We start from the raw sequence: 23,714 nt of genomic DNA on the forward strand, positions 1-23,714 counted from the left end.
TTCATCAGAGAAGCAGCAAAGAGGCCCATGGTAACTCTGGAGGAGCTGCAGAGATCCACAGCTCAGGTGGGAGAATCTGTCCACAGGACAACTATTAGTCGTGCACTCCACAAATCTGACCTTTATGGAAGAGTGGAAAGAAGAAAACCATTGTTGAAAGAAAGCCATAAGAAGTCCTGTTTGCAGTTTGCGAGAAGCCAATGTGGTGGACTCAGCAAACATGTGTAAGAAGGTGCTCTGGTCAGATGAGACCAAAATAGAACTTTTTGGCCTAAAAGCAAAACACTATGTGTGGTGGAAAACTAACACTGCACATCACCCTGAACACATCATCCCCACCGTGAAACATGGTGGTGACAGCATCCTGTTGTGGGGATGCTTTTCTTCAGCAGGGACAGGGAAGCTTGTTAGAGTTGATGGGAAGATGGATGGAGCCAAATACAGGCAATCTTAGAAGAAAACTTGTTGGAGTCTGCAAAAGACTTGAGACTGGGGTGGAGGTTCACCTTCCAGCAAGACAACGACCCTAAACATGCAGCCAGCGCTACAATGGAATGGTTTAGATCAAAGCATATTCATGTGTTAGAATGGCCCATTCAAAGTCCAGACCTAAATCCAGTTGAGAATCTGTAGCAAGACTTGAAAATTGCTGTTCACAGACTCTATCCATCCAATCTGACAGAGCTTGAGCTATTTTGCAAAGAAGAATGGAAAAAAAATGTCACTCTCTAGATGTGCAAAGCTGGTAGAGACTTTCCCAAAAGGACTTACAGCTGTAATTGCAGCGAAAGGTTGTTCTACAAAGTATTGACTCTGAGTATTATGTGCCACTTTGTGTTGGTTTATCACATAAAATCCCAATAAAATACTTCTAAGTTTTTGGTTGTAAGATGACAAAATGTGGAAGATTTTAAGGGGTGTGAATACTTTTTCAAGGCACTGTAAGTGGCGCCAATAGCAACGGTCATTGCCACTTTTAATCTCTTCGTCCCCTTTCTGTCGCTGTAACTGTTCAGCTAAACCAACTGTTTTTTTTTTGTTTTTTGAAGGCTCTGCCCTCACAAGTGGTAGAGAGTTCTCTAACCTGCATGGCCAACCACCCTGCTTTTTTTTAGCTCCTTAAAAAATGTAAATGGTTTCTAGGTCTTTATGACAAGCAGAAGATGAACCTAAATCTTTTTCTTCTAATAGGGGACTCTCCAAAAATTTGTGGATGACACATTCCAGGCCATGTTGGGAGTGAACCGGCCCGTACCGATCGCCATCAAATATATCTTTGATTTCTTAGATGAAATGGCAGAGAAGCATGAGATTGAGGATGCGGAGACAGTCCACATCTGGAAGACACACAGGTGTGTGTTTTGTTAGCTCCTCAGACCCTCTGTTTTCCACTTTGTTATGCCCATGATGTTTACCTAAATCTATTTGTTTGGCTGCAGTCTAATGCAGAGGTTCTGGGTCCTCATACTGAAGAATCCTCAAATGGTCTTCGATATCGAGGTATCTGACAACGTAGACGCCATCCTTGCAGTCATCGCTCAGACCTTTATAGACTCCTGTACCATCTCTGAGCACAAAGTAGGCCGAGTAAGTATGGAAACGTAAAAGGGAAGAAGTCTGAGGGGCTTATAAGAACTTTTATCAATCTGTTTTTTTTCCAATTTAGGACTCTCCAGTCAATAAACTGCTTTATGCACGTGAAATCCCACGGTACAAGCAAATGGTTGAGAAGTAAGTGTTTATCTACCACACAGGTATAATATTTTGATACAATCAAATTGTAGACACGTTCTATTGATGAACGAAGCTAAATACATCAGTCTCCACATCAAAAATAGATGGCCATAACACCTGTATTAGTTTATTGGGCATTCCATTTCAAAGCCATGGACATAGATATGGAGTTGCCCCTACCTTTGATGCCTCCACCATTCTTGGAAGATCAACCTTCAGTAAGATTTTGGAGTGTCTGTGGGAATGTGTGCCTCTTCATCCAAAAGAGCATTTGTGAGGTCAGGTACAGATGTTGGAAGAGAAGACCTGGCCTGCATTTCAATTTATCCCAAAGGTGTTACAGTAGGGTTGAGGCCAGGTCTTTATGCCGAAAACTTTAGTTCTTGGACATCCAAGCTGGTCAAACTGTCTTCATTGGAGCTGGCTTGGTACACAGGGGCACAGTCATTGCGGAACCAAAAAATAGCCTTCCTCAAATTGTGGCAAAATCTTGGAATGGCAAAATTGTCTTTGTATGCTATACATTCCAAATTACTCTAATCTGGAAACACCTGAACTTGGTCATTTGAGTAGGAGAGCTGCATACTGCATGTGTCACCATTTATTGCCATTTAGAAATTCTTTTGGAAACTGCCTCTGGACCTGCAAGAAGATGTGGAGTTATGAATGATGCATTATCTTTTATTATGGCATAATAGAGCAATAAGAACAGTGTCAGTTAAGTGGAGCTCCACCTAAAACATTCTTTTTCATACTGGATAATATAGGTAAGAGTCAGAGCCTTTGCCTGGCTTTTTATAGCTGTCCTTTGCTGCATGGGAAGGGTTTCATCCTGTTCCATTGACAGTGGTGAGGAAAAAAGTTAGAGATAACTGATCCAACAGGGAAAGTCAGGCTGGAGGGGAAAGGGCTATATGATGTCTGGGCATCCTCCAGCCAGGAAAAAATTGGGCTCTATCAGACTTTCTGCAGCTTCTAATGCACAGCTCTCAGTATGCAGTGAAATCAAGATAAGCAATGGCAGTACAGGAGAGCCTGTACAACTGTGCAAGACTGAAGGGAAGGATGGAGGTCAGTTCTTATGCAGGTACCACATCATTTGAATATGTTTTATTTATTTTCTTTTGCTCTTCTGTATGTATTGTTGTATGAATGTGGGGTAATTCATCAATATGAGAAAGCCTGTCATTGTGTGGTCTGTATTGTCTCTCTATTAGGTACTATGCTGACATTCAGCAAGCAACTCCTGCCAGTTACCAAGAAATGAATTCCTCTCTCACTGAGCTGTCAGGGGTAAGTAGCACAATCCTGATCACCAATGGTAGAACTTTTCCCTGAAAAGCTTCAATCATGTGATCAGTCCCAGTTTTGTAAAACCGTCTTTTTCAAATTCCATGTGCACATGCATGCTTGGCTGGCAAAAAATTAAAGCCTTACTCCAGGCGACATTTTTAAAAATGAAATATTTCCCCAAGTGGTGCTTTAAAATTAAAAAGCATCTCTGGCTACAATACTCAACTCTTCTCTGATGCTGTTCCCTGCAGTAAAAGCTTTTTGCCACAGGAGGTCCTCAGTTGTTTGGGTTAAATTATGCCCAGTGATAATTAACCCAGAACGATGAGTGCCAGGTGTTATGAATCCATCCCTCGGGAGGGTCCTCATGGGCCCATCCCCTGAGGAGGCATCATGGACCTGTCCTCTGAGCGTACATCAATGACCTGTGCCTTGAGGTGGGGTGACAAGGAACTGTCTGCTATGAAGGGAGTCACAGACCTGTCCACTGTGGAGGGCATCTGGAACCCATCCATTGTGCGGGGCACATCACGGACCTGTTCCCTGAGAGGGTATCTTGGACCCATCCCCTGAAAAGTAGTCACCATGGTGCCCCTTAATAACCGTGCAATGATGCATAAAGTGACACATCTGCCCCTGGAGATGAAATGACCAGCCCAAATATGTCAAGAAAAGGTAAGTATAAAATATAACATACTGTCAAAACTGTGGAGAAGGAGAGGAATGGGGGGGCGTTGAGCTTTAAGGTAATTTATCTTACGTTATTCATGTTATTTACCTGAAAAACTTCCCTTATGTAGACCTCCAAAAGCCCCCAGACTACTGCTGGGCACTGCCATCTTGGATGTGAGTTCCCAACAGACACCCTTTGCTCCTACCCTGGCAGCTGCATAAAAGGTTATGTGTGAGCTGGACCAGCACAGAAAATAACTAGATTAGACCCTAGAGAAGAGGAGAGGGCTATGACGTGCAAGGAGGGAGGGGGGCTATGCTAGGGGATGGACTCTGTTAGACTTGTCAAAATTTTGAGCCAGTTTGAAGGCACATCGTAGGTCAATAAACAAAAAATAATTTTTGGAAATGCAAGTAAACATTTCAGATACTTTATTTTTCTGTGTTTTTACCTGCATTTTTTAAAAATCATTTGTTATATGTGAGTGTTTGCTGTTTATTGCCAGTCTAGCTCACCCGTTTCTCCTTCCAGATTCATGCCGAAGATCTCAGCTCCCTAGTCGCCCTTCAAGAACTCTACAATTATATCAACAAGTACTATGATCAGGTCAGCGATTTATATGTATTGCTGGTTTCTCTAGTCATTAACCCTTTTGCTGCCAAAGTGGTTTTTGCACTTTTTTTTGCACATACTGTATGTTTAAGGCCTTAAGATTCGTTAAAACCCCCAATCGTGATATATTATGTCACATGATATTAGTGCAACAGTTCGCCAAGTGCTTGGTTGTAATTTATTTTCTCACTTTTTTTTTAACTAAAACTTTATATCACATAGGATACAATTTTGTTGTGACAGATTATTGAAACATCAAAGGTCTATTAGGCCCTTGATGTTTCACCTGCCCTTCACTGAATCTAATTGAGTACAGATTGCGGTTTCTTCCTCAGCCACAGCGGCCTGGGAAACTTCCGGGATCTTACTAGGTTAAGGAGATCAGTGAACGGATATTTATGGGTCTCCCCCCCCCAAGCGGCACCTGCCATGGGGTTCCTCTTACTTTCTGTTGGGGTTAGGAAGTAAAGGGAAATCTCTCTGGTGGGACACTCAGTGGCAACAAACCTTACAGGGGCTATACTCTTCCCTTACTCTATCCAAAATGAAAAAAAATGCCTTCGGTTCTACTTTAAGGAGCTTACAATATCACATACAGTATATGCAGGGACAGCATGCAAACTCCAACATGATATAAGCAGTAACAGTAAAGTAGGCATGTTTAACTTTGGGCAAGTGAATCCTAATGGTCATCTAAGCCAATGTTTCTCAACTCCAGTCCTCAAGTACCTCCAACAGGTCATGTTTTCAGGCATTTCATTATTTTGCACAGGTGATTTGATTATTTTTACTAACTTAGTCATTACCACAGCCTTTTCATCCGAGGGAAATCCTGAAAACATGACCTGTTGGGGGTACTTGAGGACTGGAGTTGAGAAACATTGATCTAAACCATATGTAGCCTGTGTTGGGATCCCTGGTAGTCCTCATTTTGGGACCATCAACATAGAGCATTGTCTGTCATTTGGAAGGGGTGAGGGCAAGCTTTTTTTTTTTTTTTTTGGATGGGGCTGTTCACTTGTTTTAACAATAGTGTGCCGACCATCATGGATTTGGTGACAATCTAGGGGTTTATCATTATATGGACAACCAGGTGATAGGGATGTTTTGTTGGGAAAGAAATCAATTTATGGCTTTGGAGAGGAACCGGTATAGGTGGAGTTCTGTAGTCTAGGAGAGCAGGACTGACAAGCTGTTGGCTCAAACCAGCAATTAGAACCTTACAGGATTTATGGCTGATTAACAAATATTTTTCTGTATAATTTTGCCCCAGATGTACATTTTAACGTGAACCTTCACCCTCCGTCAAAACTTATTTCCCCGCTTTCCTCTCTCGCATATGGATAATTTCTTTTTAACGTTATAGCATTTTTGTGTTGCCTAGGCAAGAATGGCGTTTGCCTCCCTGGATTCTGTACATGCTCAGATGTGCCACAAGGCTGTGGGTCCCTGCAACACATCTGCGCACAAGTGGGTTTTCCCAAACATGTGCCAAGATGGCACTGGTATGAAAGACCTGACACTCAGTGTGTCTGTGCATACGCAAAAAAAACCCCAAACATGCGCAGAGGTGCCGCCAGGCTTTGCCAGGACCCAAGTTCAGGCAGAGCCCTTCGACACATCTGCACACTCAACAGGCTACTAAAGATGGTGGTCCTAAGGTGGGTGGGTTGACCAAAACTAAATGGAACTGTAGTTCCTCCTTAACATGTTCTGTCTTTTCTTTCCCACAGATTAGCACAGCTCTAGAAGAGGATCCCAATGGGCAGAAGATGCAACTAGCTTACCGTCTGCAGCAGATCTCGGCACTGGTGGAGAACAAAGTAACAGACCTTTAATAACTTTTCTGAATTGACCACCTTGGTGGAGACTATTGGACGTGTCATTGGGAATTCCAGACCCATGTTCTGCTTTTAGGGAATAGTCAATGCTTCCATGTGTTCAGAAGATCTGCAGTTTGGGATAACTGGACTTGAACTCCTTTTGGAGGAGTTCTTTGCTACTGAATTGGTAACACAAGAGTAATGCCAACTCTCCTTTGCTCTTAGCCCAGCAATGCACTGCCTACCTCAGTGGAACTGTACAAGTGCCTTAGTTTATTCCACATTCTGGTTCTACCTGTGGGTCAGGCATGGCCGGGTCGGTCCTTCTGGGATCTGTAGAAGGTCATCAGATTATTCAGCAGCAAATGTTGCCCCTATTGTGGGAAAAGAAGATCTTTGTACATAATATGCCTGTGTGTGAGCAAAGGGGTAACTGGCCTTGGCGCAATGTGGAGGACATTTAGGAGCTGTACATGACAAATACTGAGCGCCGTTCGCTTTAACAGGGCCATGTGTTGTAGTCCTTGAGACGAAAAAAAAAAACTGCCCATAGGCAACTTCTGTGATAGTGTCAGAAAGAACCATGGTCTGTTACTATTAGCAGCCAGATACTCTCATTAATTTAAAAAAAGAATCTGATTGGTTGCTTTAGATGCAGTTCTTTCTGAAGCTTTCTACCAGTGCCCAAACTTGGATCTGGTAGTCGCCTATTCACTGTCTTCGGTGAGTTTGCTCACACTGTTTGTATGTCTGCTAAGTGTCTTGTATAGCTTTTTTTCTAACTTATGCAAATGCTGTAAATAAGTATAACTATATTTATTGTTCTTTTTATGCCAATGGTTTTGCAAATAAATGATTTTTTAGAAAGACATTTTTTTTTGGTATCATTGCTAGTGCAGGCATCCCAGAGAAGAACGTAAGTTGGATACATTTGTAATAGATTCCCATGTGCTGTGTTATCTTAAATGGCTTCTAAAGAAAGGGCTTCTGGGTAAATGCCCCCAGCTATTGTAGCATCACACTGTCTTTTAAAGGATTATTCGACTTTTCTACGATTTACCATTTTACTTTTTATTAAGACACAAGTTTTTCCTAGTTTTGGCTTGAGTGGGGAAGGGTTAAGACCTCCTTTTGAGAGGGTTGACCCAACCCTGTTTCCCCTGCCATCAATAGAGAGAGATTTCTCCTTACTTCCTGTCTTGCTGACAATGGTTTCCCTAGACAGGAAAATACAGAAAATATGTAACATCCACATAGGTAGACTAAAAACACTTTTATAATATCAGGCCCACACCAATCGCTATCCAGATCTTGCTGCCTTCAACTCGAACTTTGACAAAAATTCACCCCTTTTTAACCAATGGCACCACCAAAATACCAATTTTATCCCTCGTTATTTCTCATCTTAACTATTTCCTAGTTGCCCAACCTTTACTCTGAACTCTCCTTTTGGCTTAACTTCCACTTACTTTCCAAATCTTGCTGCCTCAACATGTCCAAAATCACCGCTTCTTAACCAACCTCACCGCCAAGCTACTAATTCACTCCCTTGTTTTTTGTCATCTGGACTGTTGCAACTCCATCTTCGTTGGCCAATCTCTACACAGACAGTTTCCCCTTCACTCTATCATGAATGCTGCTGCCAGAGTCATCCGCCTTACCAACCGCTCTGCCAATTCCCTTCATTGGCTTCCGATCACTCAACATATATGATTCAAAATACTAACTTACAAAGCCGTCCACAGCTTTGCCCTCATCACAACCAACCTCATCACAAATATCACTCAAACTATTTTCTATGCTCCATCCAAGACCTCCTGCTCTCCTCATCCGCCTCTAAGTGCAGTGGTTAAATTTTTATTACAGGCACAGTGGGATTAAAAACACTTACAAGAGAATAGGAGGTCATAAGCATATAATGATTAGTCCACATGTGGTTCACTGTAATCCTTGTCTGTCTGGGGAAGAGAGAGCCGTCCTGCAGCTGTCAGAGTCCCTGGTGATGTGGATTAGCGAGGAGGTGAAGATTCGATGAGGCGGCCCGGGTTCTGAAACCAAGCTGTAATGCACGCAGCTGATGTAACATCGGGTGAAGGTGGTGGGTGGTAACGCATTTCGGAGCATGCACGGCTCCTTCATCAGACCTGCTCATGCTCCAGCCGTGCATGCTCCAAAATGCATTACTGTCCACCACCTTCACCTGATGTTACATCGGCCGCGTGCGTTCCAGCTTGGTTCCAGAAACCGGGCTGCCTCATCGCATCTTCACCTCCTCGCTAATCCACGTCACCAGGGACTCTCACAGCTTGCAGGATGGCTTTTTCTTTCCCCCAGACAGACGAGGATTACAGCGATCTGCACTGGAGGACAAATCATTATGACTATGACCTCTTACTCGCTTGTGTTTTTAATTCCATTGTGCCTGTAATAAATCTTTTAACCACTGCACTTGGAGGTGACTTTCTCTTTCCTTTATGACCCTCCAGAGCTGCTGCTTCTCTACAAAGTGCTGCCATCAGTGCCATCTCTACACTGCTACTAAGGACCGAATACCCAGCCTCACCAGAGCGCCCTCATCTCTCCCTCTTTTCTCCTCATCCACCACCTGCTCCCATGCTCACCTCCAGGATTTCCCCAAAGCATCTTCTATCCTCTGGAACTCCTTGCTTCAACTTGTCCAGCTATCTCCTACTCATCCCCCCACAGTTATTACCTTTTGTACCTCTTGCCCCTCCCTTTTAGTTTGTATGTTCTTAGGAGCAGGGCCTTCTGATCCCTCTTGTATTGTAGCTGTACTGTCTCCTGGTACTTTGAAAACTGTTGGTGCTATATAAATCCTTTAAAATAATAAAATGAGAGGCAAATTTCCACACCTTGGAAATGGTGCCTCACTGGAGAATCGGAAGCCCATTGGCAAATAAGTACAACAAAGTAAGGTTTACCTGACCTTGGAATCAAATATTAATATGGGAACGGTAAAATATATGTTGCCAGCACACCATGAATCCATAATCAAAATTTCAAACATTAAAGTGACAACATCACAATGAGGACTGGTGCACTTGAGCTCATTGTGATGCGATTGCCTTAATAATTGTTTGGACTTTTGATTTCGGGTCTTTTGTGTGCTGGTGGACTATGTTCTTGTCTATGCTGATACCAGCTGCCCTGCTGTATTGTGAGGTGGTCCCTAGCCCAGCACGGAAGAAGATCAGGGAACACTTTGCATTTTCTCAATGAGTGCAAAGTGTTCTCTGATTAAACAGGATGGAGAGGCAGGCAGCAACCTCATGATCTCCATCTCATCCAATTGTAGAACCTCCTGTGTTCAGTAAACAGCAGGGCAGCTGCTTGGCACAGCAGGCAGCAACCTCATGATCTCCATCTCATCCAATTGTAGAACCTCCTGTGTTCAGTAAACAGCAGGGCAGCTGCTTGGCACAAGACCATCTTCTACGGGGATCCCACAGATACTTACATCGGTCCAAGCTGAACCAAGGTGACTGTAAAAATTACCATACCTGGAAATCCACTTTAATCGTCACAAACCTATGGCTCTGGGTTTGTGATAGCATCTTACAATCAAAAGAATAGCCCAGTCAAGGGACAACAGGAGAATCCAAAGGCAGGACAGACAGGAACGAACTAGGCAAGGTGAAGGCCAGGTAGTGTCTACCTTTGACCTTGTTTCTATATTATGCTGTGCCTGCTGCCTGTCCTGACCCTGGATTATCTCGGAATCCTACCATTGTCTACCTCTTGCCCAGGCCACCACCAGACTCTGGACTTTTGTACAGATACCTGTATCACTATGGCCCACCTCTGTTCATCCTAAATACCACAGGTACTCTTTTCTGTTTCCTTCGCTTAGTCCCTGTGCCATCAGGCCAGGAGCTATAGCATCATGTACTAAGACCCGGAGGCAACCAATACTGAAAGGCATGCTTGCCTAAGGGTAGATTTAGACATGTGTCTAAAGTCTCCCTTGCCTCTGTGGCCCAGAGGCCGAAAATGGTCCCGGGAGTCCAAAAATGCACTCCCGTGCCTGGGAGTCCGAAAATGGTCCCGGGTGGCCAAAAACGCAACCCGGGCCTGGGAGGCCGAAAATGGTCCCGCGTGGCCATAAAAGCACTCCCAGCCCTGGAAGCCCGAAAATGGTTCCGGCTTGCCAAAAACGCACTCCTGAGCCTGGGAGGTCGAAAATGGTCCCGGGAGACCAAAAGAACGTACTCCCTGGCCTGGGAGGCATTTTTTAACCCTATTTTTGCTGATATATGCTCCACAACTACTTGCATTGCGTTCATGTCTCGTTCGGTGGGCTTGCCGCCCGCTAGACGCTTTAAGTCAGGTCAATTTAGCTGCAAAGGGAAACATCGTGGCTGCCCCATGTAGAGATCCCTGTAAAAACGCATTTTTGCCACCCTCCAACCACAAATCTAAACAAAGCCTTACATATAGTAAATTACTCTGTGCACTTTTGAATAATAAATATTTATTGAAAGACTAAATTCTCAATATACAGAAGAAATGTTCTATTTACAGTCTACAACAAATAATAAACACACAAGCTACATGCAAGTATGGCTGCCAAAACCCAAATGGTGTTCTGTTATTACGGGGGGGGGGGGGGGGTGTCACCCAGTCATTAACGCTGAACTCCAGGTAGATATTAAAAAAAAAAAAAAAAAAAAATTCATAGATTTTGTAATTCATTAAATGCATGTTTAAATCCAGCTAGTACTGTGGCTTGTAAGAGGGAGGGGGTTATACTTTGAGCCGATCAGCCTGTGCCGCATGCACATGTGCTGATAAGGGAAATTCTGCCGGAAGGAGAGATGACCTTGTGTGTCTTCTGCTGCTCCTTTGTTGTCCAATCACAGGCTGGAGGCTAGGGAGGTGACCTAGCTGTGTGTCTTAATAATTGCAGGTAATAGTGGGGTCACCAACCTGGAGTTCAGCATTCATTTTAGGGTTCAGGTTAAGTGTTAGGGTTAGGTTTCTGGGCAACAAAAATTACTGGTAGCAGTTTCTTATCGCCCCAACATAAATCCAGATTTACAAATCGGAAGAGACTTCAGTAGGACGGGCATGTAATGGCACTTCGTGGCTGTAGAGTATCTGCGGAGGTCCCCTGCAGAGTCGGGATGGGGACAGGGTGGCACTTCGGTAGGATAATTCTCGTTGGTAGTCAGTTTGGGGTGGCTGATGGCTGACATGGTAGTAGGCGTCCGTCCTACCATAATGGGGAGTGCTCTTGGCCCGGGGGTGAAAGGTGTTGAAGTAAGGTGGGGGCATTGAGTAGGCCACGGCATACTCCTTCTGGTATCGGATGGTGTAGTGCCCACTGTACAGAGAGCTGTTGTTCCTCGGGACACATCGTGATTCGGCACCATGGCACACCGCTGTCTTTTCATTGTCTGGGGCATCTAGGAAAACAGAGATTGGATATGATAGAATATGCTATAACAATATCTCTAGGGTTATTTTTCATAGGCATTGAAAATGGGTGGTTGGGTCACGCTTTTACCGTTTCCCAAACGCCCATCAATACCACTCAAAATTGTTTTCTTGCTCCCAAGATGGACTATGGGATTTGTAGTGTGCATAGGCAATGTACGCGACAACACATAACGTAGTAATCATTCCAAACAAAGGGAAGGTTGCGGGGGGGGAAAGGAGACAAAGAACATTATAAGGAGGCAGAAAAACACACAAAGAAACAATTTCAGGAAAAAAATAATTGGATGTGGATGTGTATAGAGAAATTTTGAAAAATAAGGTTGTAGTTTAGTGTTACTTTAATTCTCGGTTTGGGTTTCCTTATTTGAACCTTCAGATTAAATTATCTAAAACATTCCAGGTGCATCAAAAAGAAAAAAAGTCACAAAGTGTTCGAGGCCACTCATTCCACAAAGAGAGCAGAGGTCTTTCTCTACAGCAGGGGTCTCCAAATCTTGGACCACATCCAGCCTGCAGCTCACTCAGTACTGACACAGTACTGCTGGTCTGCTTGCTTTTCCAGACCCCTGCTGTTCTCGGCAGCAAGTCCTAGTAAACCGCGGACAAAGCTGCTCCCCCACGCCGGGCTGTGGATTGGTTGCTAGGACCGCCGGCGTCCTAGCAACCAATGATTTCACCGATGCAGCACCTGCCAGCTCCTGCCCGCTGTTTATATTAGTGATCCTTCCACATTCAGCCTGCTTGGGTAGCAGCGGGCGGGAGTCAAGAGGAGACCTGTACTGAGCCATTATTGTGACAGCAATGTAGAAGGCAAATGGGGGCAATGTGATGGACATAAATGTTCCTTGAGTACACAGATATCGAGGAGACTCTGATTGGAACACAGATATAGGGTACGTAGATTTTTTGGAAGACTTTGATGGGGAACAGATATGGGGAAGACTCTGATGGGGACATAGATATGGGGAAGACTCTGATGGGGACATAGATATGGGGAAGACTCTGATGGGGACATATATATGGGGAAGACACTGATGGAGACATAGCAATGAGGGAGGCTCTGATGGGGACACAGATATGGGGAGGCTCTGAGGGGGACACAGATATGGGGAAGACTCTGATGGAGACATAGATATGGGGAAGACTCTGATGGGGACATAGATATGGGGAAGACACTGATGGAGACATAGCTATGAGGGAGGCTCTGATGGGGACACAGATATGGGAGACATAGATATGGAGAAGTCTCTGATGGGAACATAGATAAGGGGGGGGGGGGCTCTGAGGGGGACACAGATATGGGGGACATAGATATGGGGAAGACTGTGATGGGAACATAGATATGGGGAGGCTCTGAGGGGGACACAGATATGGGGGACATAGATATGGGGAAGACTCTGATGGAGACATAGCTATGAGGGAGGCTCTGATGGAGACAGATATGGGGAACATAGATATGGGGGAGGCTCTGAGGGGGACATAGATTTGGGGGAGACTGATGGGCGCACAAATGTTTTGAAAGACTCTGGGTGCACAGATTTGTTTCATTCGTTTTATAAATAACTGATTTTTCTGGACCGTGTACAAATTGGCGATGTGGTCCTCCTAGTGAAAAGTTTGGAGACCCCCCTGCTCTACAGCATGCTGACCGAGGAGAGGCCTTTCTATTCAAGCTGTGGCTGCTTTTTAAAAATAAAACGAACTGCAGACTTTGCACACCTGGAACGTATTTAGCTTCTTTAAACCGAAATTTCAGTTGGGCGTAAAAGATGAAAGGAAGAAAAGTGACAGGTGGTGAAAGGAAACCTACCGGTCTGTTGCTGGATGGGCAGCACACTTCCTTTCTTCACACCTTCCTTGCTGGTGTCAGAGGCACTGTCATTGTCACTGTCACCTTTCCCACTGTCCTCGGCACTGAGCTGCTCTGGCGGCAGGTCACTGAAAAGAAAATATAGATTTAAAGAAAGGAAAAATAAAATATAAGGGGTTATGCAGAAAACACCTTTGCATTCATTGAGAAGAAAAATACAAAGCGCTCTGTGAATGGCACCCGTGTCAAGTGAGTGACCCCATTGATCACTATGCAGCAGGGCGGCCACTCGGCACGGGACCTGGATGACATTGGCGATCACTGTAGTTGCAGTGACTACTACAGTGATTTTCAGCTTCCAAAGGGATCCCACAACTATGGAATACGCATCCCTACATCAGTCCAATATGGACTATGCTATATAATCCATAATTGCAATTCAGCTTTAAGTGCAGTCTCCAAAATAATAACTTACACAAGTCTGTAAAGTGTTTTTTGTGATCTTTTATGCAAGTTATCTCTTTGGACACATCACACTTGTAATAATAATTCTTTAAGGGTCACCATACACAGTACAATCTGACCGTACAATTTTCTCTTCAATCAGTCTTAGATCTACCAAAACTATGTAATAGGAGGACCTACCTCATCTATCCAATCAGCCTTGCCTTTACACTACATAATTGTTGGTAGATTTAAAGCGGTAATAAACCCAAAACCAAAAATGTAATATATTGCAGCTTACCAATCATTAGATATGGTGGCTGCATTAGTTTTCTTTTTTTTTTGCCTTTTTCCCTTCTGTTATCACCTGGTGATCTGGCCAGTAACACACCTCAAGTATTAGTGTGCCCCCACTCTGGATGAAGGAGCACAGGAGGCACAACAGGCAGCAGCATTACCAGTCTGGGAGAGGGGGGGACTGTTAGATGGACTAGCAGATTTAAATACACCAACAAATTGAAGTCATACTCCAGCTCACACCTCAGTTACAGCAACAGTGTTTTATTGTTGGGATAAAGGCTGTACATGAATAAATAAAAACTGATTATTGTAAGCACCCCTGCCCCAGTGGTCAATGTTTTGTCTCCTCCCTTGTAAACCGATTCATCTGGAGGAGAGCTTGTGCTTTTGAAAAACAACAGACTTGCTGATGAAAATAAGAGAGAGCAAGCCTAAAAAAAGAAAGCGAATGCAGACATCACATCTGATTAAATTGGTAAGCTGCAATACAATAAATGTTTGCTTTTGGGTTTCATACAGGAGATTGTACAATCCAAATGTAATGTGTGTGGTTATATATATATATATATATATATATATATAAACAATTTTTTGTTTCATTTATTATTATATACATTATGTAGTATTTATATATAGAGTAATGTAAATTGGTAGTACAATAGATAGGTGAGTTGTTTGATTTACCTGTTACCCTCTGTTGTCTTTTCTTGCTGCCAGTCAGGTAAAGGGGCACCAACCGAGCTCTGAAAAGAAATAAAAAAATAGTGTAGGGTGAGGGCTGGTTCACACCACAAAAGCGCACTCCAGATTTGTTCTTGGTGCGTTTCGGCATGTGCGTTTTTTACGCATTCTTGATGCGTTTCCAGATGCTTTTTTTTCTTCTTTTTTTTTTCCTGTTTTTTTTTTCACTGAACTGGGGCCCGGTCCATGTCTGATGCTTTTTTGATGTGTTCCAGCATATTCCAGTACAGTCCAGTGCAGGAAAAATGCAGCATGTTCTACTTTTTTTTTTTTCTGGAACTGGAAAGCCCCAGAACTGACCACACTGGTGTTAACTATGCCATTGGGAACCAAATAACCTACTTTCCATGCGTTTTTTGATGCAGAAAAAAAGCCGCACTGGACTGCATGCGCTGTGAACTGGCCCTTAAAGTTGGTTTCAGTTCTCCTCTCCGGGCTAGAAAATATACCGTTACATTGTCACTAAGGGCCAGTTTACAACACATGCACTCCAGTGCGTTTTTTTTTTTTTCTGCATCAAAAATGCATGGAAAGTAGGTCATATGGTTTCCAATGACATAGTTCACGCCAGTGTGGTCAGTTCCAGGGCTTTCCAGTTCCAGAAAAAAAAAGGACATGTTGCACTTTTTCTGCACTTGACTGTATTGGAACGTGGTAAAACGCACCAAAAACGCACTGGGACACACATATCCTTATTAAACGTTAAAAAAGGCACTGGACTGCACCAAAACGCATCCAAAATGCACTGGAACGCACCAAAAATATGTTTGCAGAAAAGCATCCAGAACGCGTCCAGACTGCGTTTCTATGGTGTGAACTGGCCCTAAAACCAATGATTCCGTTTTGACATTCTCTGGGTATAACAATGCAATGACATCTGTGTGAGGACACCATTGTCCCCGGTTTGCGGTTTACTTAAAAGGACATGTAAAGTCTTTTCTTTTTTCATTTACTTGTGAAGGAGAACACCTAGATGTAAATTAAATAAATGCGTAATGGTGTTTTAAAGGTTTTTGATTCCTTTTATAGTTTATGTACAAGGCGCAGACATATTACACATCCAAGCTTGGTTTCCTACATTGCAGTATTTGAGTGATTGTACTTTACTGTTCCTTTTCAAAATGCAAGTCTTAGGGATTGCTGACCCACTGAAAACAATGCACCCCCTATGTGCTCCATCCTATCTAATTAGGGATTTACAGAGCTCCCTCTAGTGGATCTTGGGGCTCCTAGTGGAGAAACCACAAATCTTCGTCTTTAGCACAATAACTGCAAGGCTGTGTTCACTAGCTAGGGGGCAGTAAAACCAGGCAGTTGAACTGTGTTTTCACTAACCCACTCTAACCAATCGCCTGAACCTGGGCATGAAGCCACTCAGGGCTGTACACATGACACTGTGCTGTGCTTTGCAGCTGCAGCAAAAAATTAAACCGCATGTCACATTTCGCGTGCGTTACCACCACCACCAAACCCAGCCAATGTCAGCTGCTGGGCCCCCCCTGCCCTGCAGCTGTGTGCAACACACACGATTGCGCCACAATAGTAAATCATTTACAAGGCTAAATTAGGCTTCATGAAATTGGCCTAGTATTGGCACCTTTCCTAAGCCTCATGAATTGAGCCCAATATTGGTACCCTTCCTAAGCTGCATGAATTGAGCCCAATATTGGTACCCTTCCTAAGCTGCATGAATTGAGCCCAATATTGGCACCCTTCCTAAGTTGCATGAATTGAGTCCAGTATTGGTACCCTTCCTAAGCGTCATGAACTGAGCCCAATATTGGTACCCTTCCTAAGCGTCATGAATTGAGCCCAATATTGGTACCCTTCCTAAGGTGCATGAATTGAGCCCAATATTGGCATCCTTCCTCAGCATCATGAATTGAGCCCAATATTGGTACCCTTCCTAAGCTTCATGAATTTAGCCCAATATTGGCATCCTTCCTCAGCGTCATGAATTGAGCCCAATATTGGTACCCTTCCTAAGCTGCATGAATTGAGTCCAGTATTGGTACCCTTCCTAAGCTGCATGAATTGAGTCCAGTATTGGTACCCTTCCTAAGCTAAATGAATTGAGCCCACTATTGGTACCCTTCCTAAGCTGCATGAATTGACCCCAATATTGGTATCCTTTCTCCCCATTGGCCTAGATAATTATAATGAGCATTACTTTACACCTAAGGGCCCATTCACAAAGGTGCACATTGAAACGCATTGGTTAAATGGACAATATGTTTCTGGTTTAATATGTTGATGTGCATTGTTTGATACTTTTGATTTGCTTGGATTGTAGTTAATGCAAGGATGCCAAAATTTTGGAAACATCTACAATTTGCAGGTGTATGTAAACTAGTATCTATGAATTCCTATTTTGTATGCGACCCATAATACAGCTGTACAGGCATATTTTTTTCCCAAAAAGTATGCAGCTTGTGTAGACACAGAGACACATTTTCCTAGTATAGAGGATGGTATATGGTGTATAATACCAGTAGTTTTATCATAATTGTATGACACTACTATGGTGCTAGTTTTTACTTAAAACTTATGTATATCCTAAACCTTTTATTTTCGATTTGGATAGAGGAGTGGGTAAAACCAATGACTGGTTATTTTTTTGCTGTTTGTATCCCGTTGGGGAAATTTCTCATCACTTCCTGTGCCAAAGACACAACAGAAGGCTAATGAAAATCTCCCAAAGGGATGGGAATTCCCCACTTGGACAACTGTCCCCTAAACAGGATCCCCCATTAGAATATTTCCCCTCAACTCTTGTTCTAGGGACCACTCTAAAATTTGAGTTCTGCTCACTCTATTTCTTAGTGACAATGGTCGTTAGTATTAACGGAGATGGTGAGTCTCCCCAAAGGGGACACAGCAATAAAATATTGAGGGAGTTTAACCCTTCCACGCTCTATCCAAAACTTAAACAAAAAAAGTTTTGCCTAAAGATGCATTTTAAACACAAAAATGGTCCATTTAGTGTACTACCTGTATGTGGTTAGCATAAAATTTTTTTGTAAAATCTAATTTCTCAAAAAATTTTCAAAAACAATATCTATCAATGCAGGGTGGAAATGAATAGGCAATACTCACATTGGAAGCTGAATGTAGGTCCCTACATTGATCTTTACTGGATGTCAGACTGCAGCTCTCAGAGTCCGTGTTGACTGACAGCTGACAAGGCTCAGAGGAGGTAGAGGAGGAATTCTTAGGAGTAGCTGTAGTATTGAGTAGACAGTCTTCTATTTCCCTCATGCGCTCTTGGGATTTCTGCTTAGAATGTCCACTTCGGTGTTTACAGGAACAAGCCACAAATACGATGGCAACAAGCAGCAAAGTGCACCCTCCCGATAGAACAGCAATGAAGATAATGGTTAGATTGAGTTTCTCTTCCTCTTCCTCTGCTGACTGCATGCCAACTACCTCCACACTGGATGGAAGGCTGTCGGTGAGAAAGAACTTTATGGTAGCATTGCAGGACAGAGAAGGCCTACCACTGTCATGGACCTCAACCACAAAGCTAAGGTCCACATCTTGCGTTGGCTTTATTATCCTGCGTAGTGAAACTTCCCCACTTGCCCTGTTGATGGTAAAGAGCTTGTGTTTATCCTGAAGAATAGTATAGGTAAGTTGTGAGTTCAGTCCTTCATCTGCATCCACAGCTTTCACTTTAAGCACTAAGTAATTTTTGGGGGACTTGACTGACAACAAAATGTCTGCAGATCCATTGTCTAGCAAAGGAGATATTATCACTGGTGGGTTATCGTTTCTGTCAAGTATTTTTATTTTCAGCTGAGTACGGGTTGAAAGTTTGGGAACACCGTGGTCACTGGCCTCAATTTCAAGGTCAATTTCTTTAAGCTTTTCATAGTCCAGGGATCTAACCGCACGGAGGATTCCGGAGTCAATGTCAATGACAACAAATGTAGACAAAGACTGACCCATTATCTTTCCATCTAATAGTCTGTAAGACACTTTGCCATTTTGCCCCAGGTCAGGGTCTTTGGCCACAACGGTGGTGATATAGGCCCCAGGGACATTATTCTCAAAGACTGATACTTCGTACAGTGATTTAGTAAATGAAGGGGCATTGTCATTCTCATCACTCACCCTAATATTATACTGTCTGGTCATCTTCAATGAAGGGAGTCCAAGGTCTTCAGCCACAAGGGTAAGGTTGTACTCAGCAATCTTTTCTCGGTCAAGAAGTGAGGTGGTGACTATCATGAAACTGTCCTCGCTGGCTTGCTGTAGCCTGAAGTGCTCGTGGCCAAAAAGTGTACAATGAATTTGTCCATTTATCCCAGAGTCTCTGTCTTCTACACTGATCAGTGCAATAAAGCTATCTTTGGCAGCTGCTTCAGTTATATAGGCTACTCCCATGCTAGTAGAAGTCAAGGGAGTGATAATAATTGCTGGGGTATTGTCATTCACATCTACAATATGCACTGTGACTTTGCAGGTTGCAGTTAGTGGGTTTGGACCCATATCTTGAGCCTGAACATCAAACTCGTAAGAATTTTTAGTCTCAAAATCTACTTCCTCTTCTAAAGTTATAGTGCCTGACTTCGGATCAATTTTGAAAAGCTGACGTACCTCTTGAGACACCTGTGCACTGAACCCATATATGATTTCTCCATTTGCACCTTCATCATAGTCGACCGCATTGAGGTCTAAAAGAAATGATCCTACAGGAGCATCTTCCAACAAGTCCACAGTGAGGGAACTCTTCTCAAAGACTGGGGTGTTATCATTGAAGTCCAGGACACGGATGTGAACTGTTGTACTTCCAGAGAGTGGAGGGCTTCCATCGTCACTAGCCACCAACTCCAAGGTATAAAAAGACTCAATTTCTCTATCAAGTTCTTTCATAAGAATCAGTTCAGCATATTTCAGTCCATCCGCCCTTGTCTGTACGTCAATACCAAAGTTACTGTTTCCAGAGATTAGATAGTCCTGGACAGAGTTCAGGCCTATATCTTCATCTATTGCCATCTGTAGAGGGATTCTGGTACCTAATGGAGCTGCTTCAGAGACATCCACATGCATCTCAGAATTTGGAAAATGTGGGCTATGGTCATTGATATCCCTCACCTCCACTTTCACATTGATGAGTTGGAATTGATCTTTGGAAAAACTGACCATGTCCAGAGACAGAACACAGTTTGTAGAGCCCCGACAAATTTTTTCTCGGTCTATCCTTTTCCCAATACTCAGCTGACCATCGCTCTCTCGAACATGGATGAAGGAGCTGTTGGATAGCTTCATCAGTCGAAAGTTGGTAGCAGGCTTCTCCGTAAAATTAAATAGTGAATGATGGGATAAAACTGCAATCACGGTTCCAGTGTGTTCTTCTTCATTGGTGTGGAGATAGATGGTTTCACCAAAACATGAAGATGAAAAGAGGCTCAACAAGAGCACCAGTCTGACTGGAGGAAGGCAGAACATTTTTTGCTTGAAGCTCATGCTTGCCGATGGGAGTTCAGCTCAAGAAGTGAGATCTAATGAGCCTGGTCCTCTCTCCACTCAAGTTACATGCTCAGTGATATGCAAATGGCACTGACACTACAGTCACCAATCTCTGGTCTCTAGGACAAATGGTCAGTGTGGCCGGACAAATGAAGTTGCAATTAACACAGGGCTCAGCTGGAGTCCACCTAATATACTGCTAGACACATACAGAATGCAAGTCCAATATAAATTTTAAACTTGCACAGGAAACACAATCATCTGTACACTAGAAGACAGAGATGATTAAGCCAAGCTTGCTGTTAATTAAATGTAAATATCAACTTGCAGAGTAAATCACAACAGCTGTCTGAGGACATAGAACTGATAAACCTCAAAAGTTCTTTAGCTGAATTGTAACGTGTATTTGCTAGTGTGTGTATTGCTGACCAGGATGAGTCAACTTTTTGGCCACTATGGTTGAAGGAACCCATAGATATGGTTTAAGGAACCCATAAATAATAGTCTGATACCTGATCTCTTAGATTGTACACTCTAACGAGCAGGGCTCTCTGATTCCTACTGTATTAAATTGTACTGTCTTCCCTCATGTTTTAAAGTGCTGTGTTAAGGGTCGCTGTTATATAAATCATGTATAATAATAATAGTGTTGGATGATCAGCCATGTTTTTGAAGAAAATCTTCTCTGGGTAAAAGCTCTTCATTGAGCTAGGATCATCCAACTAGACATCCAGCCATTTATCGGGTCATCAGTAGGTGCCCAGAAACATTGTTGGCCAACTGTGATCAGGATAGCTGATATACCACAGTAAGAAAATCTGCCCTGATCATTATTGTCTCCAACATTGGCATCCTCCCTAGTCCCTCCCAAGTCCCAACTCTACTTCTTCTCTCCATCGACATAACTTGAATGCTCAGCTGAGCTAGGCATGATGAATTATGGAGCACTCCAGAGGCAATTTAGGTCAGCTAGAGATATTAGAGGGACACAGGAACATGAGTTCAAACTAGCAGGAGGAAAGTTCAAAACTAATCTTAGAAAGTATTATTTTACAAAAATAGTAGTAGATGCTTGGAATAGACTTCCAGCAGAGGTAGTGAGTCAGTCAACAGTAAGTGGACTCAAACATGCATGGGACAGAACAGATCTATACAAATAAAATCTAGACAAAAAAAAAAAGCTTAGAGGATCTCTTCAGTCTTGACAAAATAAAAAGAGTCCAGCGCTATCCTCACCTGAGCCAATTCTTTACCGCTCTTCAGGTCCCCAGAGTCAGTATGTTTACTAAGGGAAGCCGGCTTCCTACTGAGTGTCCACGAGCCACTTCCCGCGTTGTAAATGGTCCCACAGCCTTCTGGGACCTGTGACGTGTCCCAGAAGGTTGCTGGGGAGAACTTCCACGCCGATCGCCTAGGCTGTCTGAGCAGAAGTGGGAGCAGATACCTGCCAAAACCAGGTATCCGCTCCCCCGCCCCCCAAAAAACCTCCAAAAGTGGGAGAGGAGGGGGAAGGAGGTTTTATAGCGGAACTTCCCGTTGAATTTTGCTTTAAAAAAACCTAAATTAAAAAAATGGGGCAGACTCGATGAATCACTTGGTCTTTTTTCTGCCTTCACTTTTCTAGAATGATTGGACCTGCATACCTGATAACACCATCTCCCCATCCCATCTTAGGCCCATTCCATTGGAAGCAGATGCATGATCAGACCATCTCCTATTTGTTTTCTGATCGGTATGCATTGGACAATTTGGTATTGCACTCAGAATGCTGTAACTTGAAGATCATATTTTATTTATTTATTACAGGTACTTATATAGTGGTGACAATTTATGCAACGCTTCACATATATACAGTATTTTACATTCACATTTTACATCAGCTTCTTTGTGAATAAAGTTCCAGCATGCTGGATATCATACACGCAACAACTTTTTTTTCCACACGCTTATTATTTACTGCTCCATCTCATATACTTTTGAGTTATTAAAATGGAATCCAGTCTGGTGGAAAAAAGCTTGTAGGTAACTGGGAATGAGCAAATCCACCTGGGGTCACCCCTCAAAGTTTTGCACAATCCCAGGATTTGCCATGAACCCATCCAGGGTGGCAGCAAGCTTGAACCTCATCCCTATAGGCAACCCAAGACCAGGTGCAATCATTACAGTTCCCAAACAAAGAAATTATTCCCTGGATGGATTGGGATAGTTACTGCTTTCTCAAGACATGGATGACAACAGAGAAGTATACTCAGTACATAAACCTGCTTGCTTGGTCAAATCAACCGTGCATGTTTGTCATGATTATTCTACACAATGATCATGCAGTGGTCGTAGCTCACCTAAACTGTAGTGTAGTGCGAGAATTTAAAATGTCCAGAGACATTAGAGCAGCAGTGGTCAACACGCTTGATATGGGGGTGCCTCAAGTGCGGCCCCTGACATCGCCAAAGGGCCCCACATAAAATTCTCTGATTAATTATCAGAGACAGCAGACACACAATTGGGTATAAACAAAGACTATGAGCATGATACAAGAGATGGTCAGAGACTGCAGTATGATAAAAGAGATGGTCAGAGACTGTGGATATAATACAAGATATGGTCAGAGACTGAGGACATGATACAAGAGATTGTCAGAGACTACGGACATGATACAAGAGATGGTCAGAGACTGTGGACATGATACAAGAGATGGTCAGAGACTACAGACATGATACAAGAGATGGTCAGAGACTACGGACATGATACAAGAGATGGTCAGAGACTGTGGACATGATACAAGAGATGGTCAGAGACTGTGGACATGATACAAGAGATGGTCAGAGACTATGGACATGATACAAGAGATGGTCAGAGACTGAGGACATAATACAAGAGATGGTCAGAGACTGAGGACATGATACAAGAGATGGTCAGAGACTGCGGACATAATACAAGAGATGGTCAGAGACTGAGGACATGATACAAGAGATGGTCAGAGACTACGGACATGATAGAAGAGATGGTCAGAGACTGTGGACATGATACAAGAGATGGTCAGAGACTATGGACATGATACAAGAGATGGTCAGAGACTGAGGACATAATACAAGAGATGGTCAGAGACTGAGGACATGATACAAGAGATGGTCAGAGACTGCGGACATAATACAAGAGATGGTCAGAGACTGAGGACATGATACAAGAGATGGTCAGAGACTACGGACATGATAGAAGAGATGGTCAGAGACTACGGACATGATACAAGAGATGGTCAGAGACTGCGGGCATGCTGCGAGAGATTGTCAGAGACTGTGAACGTGCTATAGACGTAGTAGAAGGCTGCTTTGGTTTCATAGACTAGAGACATATT

General features: G+C 43.2%; 2 protein-coding genes across 3 annotated transcripts in view; one reads left to right on the top strand and one right to left on the bottom strand.

Annotated features, from left to right (window-relative positions):
- The window catches only part of PLXNB3 (plexin B3), a 150,976-nt gene extending 143,970 nt beyond the window's left edge, over positions 1 to 7,006 (top strand). For both annotated transcript variants that reach the window (XM_073600173.1, XM_073600172.1), the window contains exons 30-35: positions 1,192 to 1,352; positions 1,440 to 1,587; positions 1,667 to 1,731; positions 2,952 to 3,027; positions 4,232 to 4,306; positions 6,046 to 7,006. In XM_073600173.1, coding sequence (XP_073456274.1) covers positions 1,192 to 1,352; positions 1,440 to 1,587; positions 1,667 to 1,731; positions 2,952 to 3,027; positions 4,232 to 4,306; positions 6,046 to 6,150 — 630 coding nt within the window. In that variant the 3' untranslated portion in view covers positions 6,151 to 7,006. The remainder of the gene's footprint in view (positions 1 to 1,191; positions 1,353 to 1,439; positions 1,588 to 1,666; positions 1,732 to 2,951; positions 3,028 to 4,231; positions 4,307 to 6,045) is intronic.
- A 4,184-nt stretch (positions 7,007 to 11,190) lies between these two features.
- On the bottom strand, positions 11,191 to 20,359 carry LOC141109017 (protocadherin-8-like). The gene is made up of 4 exons (XM_073600974.1): positions 17,987 to 20,359; positions 14,834 to 14,892; positions 13,406 to 13,533; positions 11,191 to 11,561 (listed from the first exon to the last, which is right to left on the bottom strand). The coding sequence occupies exons 1-4, from the start codon at positions 20,357 to 20,359 to the stop codon at positions 11,191 to 11,193; spliced, it is 2,931 nt and encodes a 976-aa protein (XP_073457075.1).
- Between the last annotated feature and the right edge of the window lie 3,355 nt (positions 20,360 to 23,714).

This window comes from Aquarana catesbeiana, linkage group LG09 (assembly GCF_042186555.1).
Source record: "Aquarana catesbeiana isolate 2022-GZ linkage group LG09, ASM4218655v1, whole genome shotgun sequence".
Taxonomy (NCBI): Eukaryota; Metazoa; Chordata; class Amphibia; order Anura; family Ranidae; genus Aquarana; species Aquarana catesbeiana.